Source organism: Fulmarus glacialis, unplaced genomic scaffold (genome assembly GCF_000690835.1).
Source record: "Fulmarus glacialis isolate BGI_N327 unplaced genomic scaffold, ASM69083v1 scaffold19811, whole genome shotgun sequence".
NCBI classification, from domain to species: Eukaryota; Metazoa; Chordata; class Aves; order Procellariiformes; family Procellariidae; genus Fulmarus; species Fulmarus glacialis.
The window spans coordinates 4,355-13,671 of record NW_009191117.1 but is presented as its reverse complement, the minus strand read 5'-3'; the positions used below and the strand labels follow the sequence as shown (position 1 = coordinate 13,671).

General features: G+C 52.9%; 1 protein-coding gene across 1 annotated transcript in view; it reads right to left on the bottom strand.

Moving 5' to 3' along the window:
* Positions 1-9,098, bottom strand: part of LOC104083178 (probable E3 ubiquitin-protein ligase DTX2) — a 23,132-nt gene extending 14,034 nt beyond the window's left edge. Inside the window, exons 1-2 of the mRNA XM_009586577.1 lie at positions 8,709-9,098; positions 3,397-3,982 (exon numbers count right to left, since the gene is read on the bottom strand). Coding sequence (XP_009584872.1) covers positions 3,397-3,982; positions 8,709-9,015 — 893 coding nt within the window. The 5' untranslated portion in view covers positions 9,016-9,098. The remainder of the gene's footprint in view (positions 1-3,396; positions 3,983-8,708) is intronic.
* Between the last annotated feature and the right edge of the window lie 219 nt (positions 9,099-9,317).

Here is a 9,317-nt window from a genome sequence, read left to right as displayed (position 1 = left end):
CAGCGGGGACAGACAGCCGGCAGCCAGGAGAGCGGGGACCAAGGCTCATAGCTGCGGGTGCAGGGTTTGCACAGAGGGTGCCTGTCACGCAAGTCTGCCAGCACTCGCATGCTCCCTTCCAAGCATCCGAAGAGGTGCCGCCTTCCCCGCATGGCACGTTCTGCTGTCCCCAGCAAAGATCTAACCATACGATCCCTTTGCACCCCCCAGAAAGGCTGGCTCGGCCAGGGATTACTGCCAAGATACCAGCCACCTCACCCCTTCCACACCACAAACAGCTGAGCTGCAAAACAGATTGCAACAGCCAGACCTTCACCACCCCCGCGCCCAATGCCGCCACCGGTACCGCAGCAGTCCCAGCACTCTGGGAGGGCTCTGCCCTCTGCTACTGTCCCCGGGCTGGCTGTCGTGGAGGGGACCAGATGCTCCTGCCACAAAAGCCACCTTCAGCAATGCTTGAGAAGGGACCGAGCTGGAGCAGCTGAGCAGGGCAGACGCCAGCCCCGGAAGGCTGTTGCATTAACCCAGCACAAGCTCTGCCAGCACTTGTCTGTCAGAGGGTTTAACCAGACGCTGAGAGCTGCCCGCAGCCCCAGCAGCTCCCGGCACCCAGCCCAGCAGGCTGCCATGACAATGTCCTCCCCAGCCGCCCTGGCTGGGCATCCACAGATCTCCTCCTGGCTGTCCCTCTCCTCCTAGCCAGCATCAGCCGTGCCACGGCCTCAGTTCACAGCAAGGATCCTGTGCCACCCTTCTAAAATCCGTCTCCCATCCTCCCTCCTTTCAAGGCAGCCTGTCCCCCCATCAGTAGCACACAACATACCCAGACCCTGATCGGCTCCAGACAGGCTTGCGGGGCAACTGCTGCGGTATTTGGCTCTTCGTTTTTAATCAGCAATTCCCACTCCGAGAGTCATTTTGCAAATCACGGTGAGGCTCTGGAGAAGGACATGGACTCCAGGCAGCCCAGCAGCCTCACGCACCGACCAGCAGCTCCTGTGAGAGGGCAAAATTTGGCAGCTTCTTCAGGAGACTGCAAAAGCCTTACTGGGGGCTCCCGCAGGCAGTACCGAGCTCTGGTTCTCAGCCCTATTCAAAGATGACTGGAACAGAGAAGTATTGCGAATGCTTAAGATGCCACGAAAAATCACCAGGTGCAAAGAAAGCACCAGAAAAAGACCGTGAGAAAGAAGAACAGGATGCAGGAAGTCATTTCACTCAGATGACCCCGAGGAGGGAAAGTCCTGATACGACACTAAGGAAAATATCTGAAGATTCACCGTCTTGCTTAAAATATAAATGAGATTCAAAACGAACCTCAAACCCCTGTGCCTCATGTAATTAGCAGAATGTGCTTTCAACACCCTTCTAGATCTCTTATCTCTGTATTTACTCGGGGTAGCTTGGACAGGTAAATCAGCCCTGGCAAGTTCCCCTTTAGTTTCTCAGGTGCTCGAACAAGCACCTGGATTATTTACAGTGAAACGCATATACTGCTCCGTACACTTCCAGCAGTTTACAAACAGAGAGAGCAGTCAGACAGCCCTTGCTTGGTCCTCAGTTTAATGCTGGGAGATACTCGGTGCAAGTATTATCACCAGACAGGCCACAAAGACCTCTGCTAGCAAAGGCTCGCGCACAGCAAGAGCTAAGACCCTGAAAGCCAATTAGTGGTGACCTGGCTTGGTTTGGGTGTCCAGGCTTCACAGAGGCCATCCTACAAGAACATGGAGGGAAGTGCCCCACTTTGCAAGGGTGACGCTGATCTCCCCCTTGCCCAAAATCCCCCGCTGGAGCCCAGTGCCACAGCCCCGCTCCAGCCCACGGGGGATAACTGACCACGGCTTGGCCCAGCAGCCCACCCTGTGGAGAGGAGCGGAGCTGTCAGCCCACGAGATTCTGCTTTTCATTTAGCTGGCAACAGCCGAAAGGCCTGTAGAGAAGTGAAGCCTTTCCTCCCACACCAGCAAGGTGCAAACACAGTCCTCCTTCAGCTCCAGCCGCTCCCTGACGGGAGCTGAAATCCTGTGCTGCGAGATGCACACCAGTTTCAGCCCTGTCAGAGAAAAGCCACGGTGAAAATGGATCAGCAGCCAGCACTGCTGGCAGGAACAAGCCACCCCTGTGTGAAGGGGTGCCGGAGAGGCTGTCACCGGGTACGGAGAGTCCAAGCGTCTCTGAACGCCACGGCGGAACCTCGTGGTCTTGTTGGTCTGGACTAGAGCAACAAAGTCAACTTCACAGTTGTAGCCCAAGGGCCTGAGATCTACTCGCTGGTGGTTCGTGGCACGGGCTTACTCCAGCCAGCACCAGATGGGGTGACCCATCCACACAAGCTGGAGCGTTTGAGGGGTGACAGCTCAAAGAACTGAGGAAATCTAGACCTCAGCTAGCACCGCAACAACTCCCAGTCCTTCTTTCAAAGTAACTAGCTCCCTCCAGAGAGCCAGAGCCCACTCTGAGCACCCAGCCAGGAGAGAGAAAGATGAAGGAAAAGGACGTGGCAAACAACCCTCACGAAGTGAGGCTTAACTGGATTTTAAATCGCTTCCAGTCCTGCTTGTGCTTCCAGTCCTCCAACATCACAACAGTGAAGCCCCACAGCACCTCCACGCATGCAAAATGAACGTCTTCTGTGATTATCCAGTGGCACCTCGGCTCTGCATCAGCATTTAGACTGACAAATAGCCTGGACGCCACTCAAATTGCTAGTGTCACCCCACTGATTTCAGATAGAGAGGGATCAATATTGTTCAGGCTATCAAAGGAAGGGGAAAGCGAATTGCTGATTTGTTTTCTAAACATCTTCACAATGGATTTAAAAAATCCTTGATCAAACCTATGTCTTAGGGTTGGTTTTTTTCTTCTTGTTCACCTTAAAAATGTCCAACATGGACTTCGTGGTTTTGTCAGAGAACTCACGAGGTCTCAGCCACAGGCAGTGAACCCTGTGGTTCCTCCTTGAAGGGGAAGAGCTTTGAACACAGAGCAATTTTCCACTCTATGTTTACTGCATATTTCGAATTTAAAGAGGGTATTCACAAGTCCCCTTTTCATTCACTCATTCCCCTCAAAGTTGTTTTTAAGTGTAACCAGAAATGCCACCAATCATCTTTAATTTCCTCAAACCTGCAGTATCTCAACCTGACTGCTTTCTCCACTGGTTCAGGGAGACTAGTAGACAGGGACTAGATTTCAAGTGGGAGAAGGGAAAAGCAGAGGAGAAGCCTTCTCATCCACTGTATTGGACACAAAGGCACAAACACCTCTCTCCGTTGAGCAAGAAGACCCTTGTAAAGTCCTCTGGGACAGAGAGGCTCCTAGATAATGAAGACCTGAGCACAGCAGGTCTCTCGGACACATGCACATTATTTAAAGGTGAATTAGGGTGTGTACCTGACTCCGTTAGATGCAGACAGTCCTGTGCTGGGGCCCCCAGCTTGAGGCAAAGCCCAGGTGCTCTGTGCATTGAGTCTCGGTGTTGACCTTGCTCCAGACAAAGTCGGTTTGTTATAGGGCACGAAGCCGACGGTGGAAGAACTTACTGACGCTGTCCTACCGGAAACCTGATGAGTAGCGGAAGAGTTGGGAAAGTTTATCATTGAATGCCGGTAGCGCGTGGTGATGGGACCAGTCCCACCATTTAGCCAGCCCTGCTGGCAGGAACAAGCCACCCCCGTGTGAAGGGGTGCCGGGGAGGCTGTCACTGGGTACGGGGAGTCCAAGCGCCTCTGAACACCGCGACGGAACCTTGTGGTCTTGTTGGTCTGGACTTGAGCCACAAAGTCAACTTCATAGTTGTAGCCCAAGGGTCCGAGATCTACTCGCTGGTGGTTCGTGGCACGGGCTTGCTCCAGGAACACGCAGACGTTCATCTCGTAGGGGGACCACCCACCTTCATCGTTCTGCCACTCCCAGACGATGCCCTGCGCGGCGGCTGAGTCCCCGGGGAAGAGGTGCCTGCGGACGGCCCGCATCGTCCCTGCGTGGGGAGGGTGGGGGGAGAAAAAAAAAGAATCATTTTGTGAGCAGAGAAGTAAGGGGGACCTGGTCTCAAGGACTTGTTTCTGCACAGATCTGCGGTGTCTACATCGGGGTGGCCTTCCTCACCTCTCCCTCGGCAGGGGCACTAACAGACTTTCTCTTCCCGACAGGGCTGGGTTTGCTCATGAAGCTTTGAGAAACGCAATACCCCCGAGATCCCTGTCCCTCTGCCAAATCTGATTGCGGGCTGGCAACAGGTTCAAAAGCTGCTGGGAGGAAGGGTGGGAAAGGAGGGAAGGAGAGAGGATGCAGAGACAGACACACCCAAGCACAAAGGCACAGCGATCACATACGCCTCCCTGACATTAGAAAGTTTTAAAAAAAAAAAAAAAAACAAACAACTCAGGCTGAGGCACAGATCTGGTTAAAAAAACCAACTCCCACAGCCTTGACAACGGAGTAACTATAGAGACATGACACCTCCGGGAAGTGCTTTGCAGAAGCGCCTAAGGGGCTAAACACCTTACACAAGGGTCTGGGCAATTTTGCTTGTGGGTGAAGTCTCACAAGGGCAAGGTCGAGAACTTTGGAGAGGACGGACGGGGCCAGCTTCTCCAGGTTCCTGACTGCTGGGAGATAGGGCAAGACTAGAGACAAGACAACAAAGTAATTTGGAAACTGGAGACAGCAGCTGTTCAGACAAAGGAAGAGAAATGAAAGCAGACACGCTGCTCTTGCAAAGCCGCTCGATGGCAACAGCAGGAGCTCGAAACCCCCTGGAAACCTGGCTCTCCAGGGTGACTTCACTCCTGGCTACTTTATTCCTTTTTTTACAAAAGAAAAAGCCTAATGAGAGGGAGGTAAGCCACCCAACAGGACAGAAGCTCTGCAACCTCTGCAAAAACAGGTTCCTGCAGCAGGGTCAAAACTGCTGCTGCTGGGAAAATCCTCAGCAGCACCCTGCAGTGAGAAAGAGGAGCGGGAAACGCCACAGGGCAAACAAGTCTGGGGATGCAGGTAGGTGGGGGTGAACAGGGATGCAGCAAGTCGTTACAACACAGGAGGAATTCAGAGAAGAACAGCACCAAGAAGACAAAAATAAAATAAAGCCTCCTAAGAGGTCATGAGAGTTACGACCCTAAGCTCCAGGACCACAGGTAAAAAACCAGTATCTGCACCTAAAGCCTGCAGATATTGCTGGTGGCTCCGTGGGGGGCAGGCAATCCAAGCAAGCTTTACGCCCAACAAGCACAGCCCAAGGAAGAGGGAGGACAGCCCACATGGGACTCCACACTGCCAAAACCCAATCGCTACCTGTGTTCAGGCTCTGGCTGGCTGGATGCTGGCTCCAGTATCTCCACCTCACACTGTTGTCCTTTCTACCCCATAGTATTGGGATATTGTGGAAATTACCAGGCCTTGACTCAAACCATAAGGACATTAACTGCCTCCTTGCTGCTAAAAATTCTGCTTGACAGCATGAAAGTCACACCTCTGCTCCTGGGCTTCTTTGTAAATGGTGCTGGTGGTTTCTGCGCAGCGCTTTGGTGGTCAGACCATAACGAGACCCTGTGCTGGGGTGCAGGTATGTCCCATGTATCATTGCAGAAACTACATCAGGAAAGACAGATCTGAGCTCCAGAGCTGACATAAAGGCTGAGGCTCTCTCAAAGGCAGAACGTGCCATACCAAGGAACGGCAGGACTTGCGTTTCTGCTGGGAAGCTGGAGGCACTGGGGACTGGAATGGCTTGCCTCAGCCCATGCAGGGCATGAGCAGCTAGGAAAGGTCCAGCACTTACTCGCAACCTCTCCTTCAGCGGCCAGAGCGGCACCAAGTATCCTGCTTATTGCAGAGCAGGACTCTCCAGTGACACCATCCAACAGACATCATCTCATCAGCACACCTAAAAAGCTACTAGCAGCCAGTGAAACACAGCAACCTCCCCCACAAGACCTGGGATTGAACCCCAATAGCTCAGCCATGAAGCCCATAGCCCCCCACGATTCCTGTGGGACAAGACCTTGCTCTGGCAGAAGTCAGGGCAGAAGGTGTCAGCAGAACCAAGCTGACCTTCCCCAGCCAGGAATCAACATCTTACATGGAAAAGCAGATGAAACAGCCAAGAGCAAACTCTAGCAACCACTGCTCCCATCCAGCAAACAAGTCCTGCCAAATTTTAGAAACACACAACCTACAACTTCAACAGGTGGGCCACATCAGGGATGACCCCCTGAGCAGAAGGAGGACTGGGGATGAGACTGGGCTGGAAGTGAGATGGTGAGAAATGAACTGCATTGAGAGATGAGCACAGGGAACCTGCTCCCAGGACAAAGGGGACTGCCACGGGTAAAGCAAGGTGTCAGAAAGCCCAGCAGGACGTATCTCAGAGGAGATGAGCAAGGCTGCCCCTGCTCCATTGGCAGGTCAGAAGCTAAAAGCAGCACAGAGAGGACTAGAGGAGTTTGTAAGCAACCTGTATTTTTAACATCCCAAAAAAGCAGCAGGGAGAAGAGCTTTTAGGAGTCAATAACAAGACTAAAGCCACTTGGAAAATGTTCCCCTTCCCTCAGGCTGGCAGGGAAACTGGCATTCCTCTCCTGGGTGGGCAAACAGCTGTGGGGAGAGGACAACTCCTGCTGCTCCCTTGCATTCACTCCCAGCTAATCTGCCTCGACCAGCAGCTGAAGCCCGCGGCTAATCCTGCCCACAAGATTCCCCTGCACAGCTGTCATTCCCCGTTGGTGGGGATGCTGGTCCCGTTAACACTGGCTTCCTGTTATTCTCCCTGGCTTCCTTTGAAGAGCCTATTTGTCTGTCTAATAGCTAATGAGCAGAATACAACAGCCTATTTTTTGCTCTGTTTAAAGATTTTTCATGGGGATGTTTCCTGCAGAGATTCTTTTCTCTAGCACATGACAAAGGTCAGCTGGCTGCTCGCTCAGAAAGGTTCATGTTTAAGGCAGAGCCCTGCAGAGAGAAAAAGCCTGGCTTAGAACTAGGCCACTGAAAGGGGATATGAGAGCATCACCAATAGTCACATTGCAGAGCGCACAGGTACTTGTGGAGGGAGGCTCACAGACCTGGCCACTCTGATCAGCATCCCTCCAAATTGGTGGGAAACGCTGCAGGAGAGCTGCAAAGTGGAATCAGCCTTTTTGTTATTAACGATTCAACCACAAATCTCGACCAAGGAAAGATGAGATCACATCAGCCAACATCATTTCTAAAATGACCAACTCCAAACCATCCTGCGATGGACAATATTCACTAGGTGTTTTGAGATCTTTCACAAAGGTCTAAAGAGATACAAGACCTTTGCAGAGAGACAGCTCCACTTGTGGAGAAGGATGTCCCATTCACACTGGCACTCTGCTCACCCTCACCAAACTGGGCTATTTCCTGACAACGGACAGCCTGGGACTGCTGCTCATGTGCTGGAGCACTGGCTGAAAGGACAAGAGGCTGGAAGGTTCCCTCACAAGCTTGGTGTGAAGAAAACGAGAAAGAAACAGGCGCTGGTGCCAGCTCTGGTGGTCCATGCTCTATTGCTCGAAGCCACAGCCCCAGCAGGGCTTCCAGGTGCTCAAACAGGCCATGGTGAGCCAGACCTGCCAAGGCATCCAGCTAAGAAAGCTCCTCACCTGGACACCCCTAGGAAAAACTAATCCTAAGGTCACCAAGTCAGAATAAACACACGGATGCAGCTGTGATGACCACTCGCATTGGCTGCAACCACTTCCCTTTCCTATAGGAATTGCCCAATCGTGCAGTTGATTCAAGATATTGCTCACTTATTGCTTCAATTGGCAAGAAACCAGAGCACTGCCCATCTCTTAAAGCTTGGGGTGATGCTTGACTGTGTCCTGGGGTGGTGGGAAAAATGTTGGCAAAGAGGAAACTGATGCACAGAGAATTTTCCAAAGCAGCCACTCATTCGGGGTGTGTAATTTGGGATCTCCCTGGATTTTCCAGAGATGAAGAACATGCATTCCATTCCTGCCCTCTTTCTGAGCTACAGCTGCTCAGCGCATCTGGAGCAAAAGAGGGTAAGAGTCATCTCAGCAAATTCTGAGCTGCTAGCCTCAGTGACCCCAAGAGAGACGAGATGAGAATGAAAATTAGGTCTCAATCCCGCTATTAAGACCAGCCTGCCCTTCCTCCCTGGGAGGAAGCAAGCCAGCCTCATATAACACAAGCGCAAGGAATATTCTGTTGCAGCATTACGGCGTTCTGCGGGGGCTGCAGGCTTTCGCAAAGCAGCTTGCGCAGGGCGGCATGCCAAGGTAAAGCAGCTGGCACTCCAATCGCAGAGGGAACAAGGGATTCAAATGGGAGGGTTTGAATCGTAAAAAGGCCTTTTTATGCGAGTGGTCTTGAATGGATGTGCGTGGGGGCAAGAAGAAAGTTTGCAGCTCCGAGGGCTCTGGCTCACAAACTCTGAGCTCCAGAGGTCCCGTGATGAGGCTCCTTAAGAAATCACCACCGCCTGCCTGCGCCCAGCCCCACAGATTCACGCCAGCCAACACCGATTTGCTCACATGCTAACATGCTGGGCAGCAGACAGCATCAGGAGAGAAGCAGACACGCCACCCACCAAAGAACTGCCCAGCAGTGAGAGCAGAGCTTTGTAGGTCTCTCCTACGCAGAACAAGGTGCCACGTATCTCCAAGCATGTAAGCAGCCTCATCAAAACCCCAGCACAGGCAGGGAAGCTTCCTTACCTGTATCCTGCCGGAACTGCGTCAAGCTTGGGATGTCGATGACGTAAGGGGCCAAGACAGGATCCGCGTGTCCCAAAGGGATGCTGCTGACAAGCCCTGACCCCGAACGCCGGCCCTTCTGCTGAGAGGCCTGAAAAACCTGTTCAATGTAGCTGCAGACGTTCCCTCGGTACGGCCTCCACCTGCCAAATTCATCCTGCCACTCCCACACCGCCACTGCCGTGGAGTTGCTGCTGTGCCCCGGGGCAGAACCGGGGAGTCCGGATGGTCCGGCCGAACTGCTTCCTGCTCCCTGAGCTGCTGCCATGTTCGTCCCTGAGGTCTGGGCACGCTGCGATTGGAAGTGGCAGCTGAGCTGGCTGCCCTCACACCATTTTCTTCTGGGGGACCTGCAGCAAGAAACAAAGAGAGCACACGGAGCTGAGAATGATGCCCCAAATCCACCCCACCCTGCAGCCATATCACACAAGCCATTTAAGAGAGGGAAACAAGCTCAGCCTTTCACAGAAGATGCTCGCTATGCATTTAGGAGGCTACAGAGAAGTGGATCGGCCTCAAAACCCTCTGGTCGAGGGCAAATGAGGTACCCCCTACCCACTCCCTGCCAAT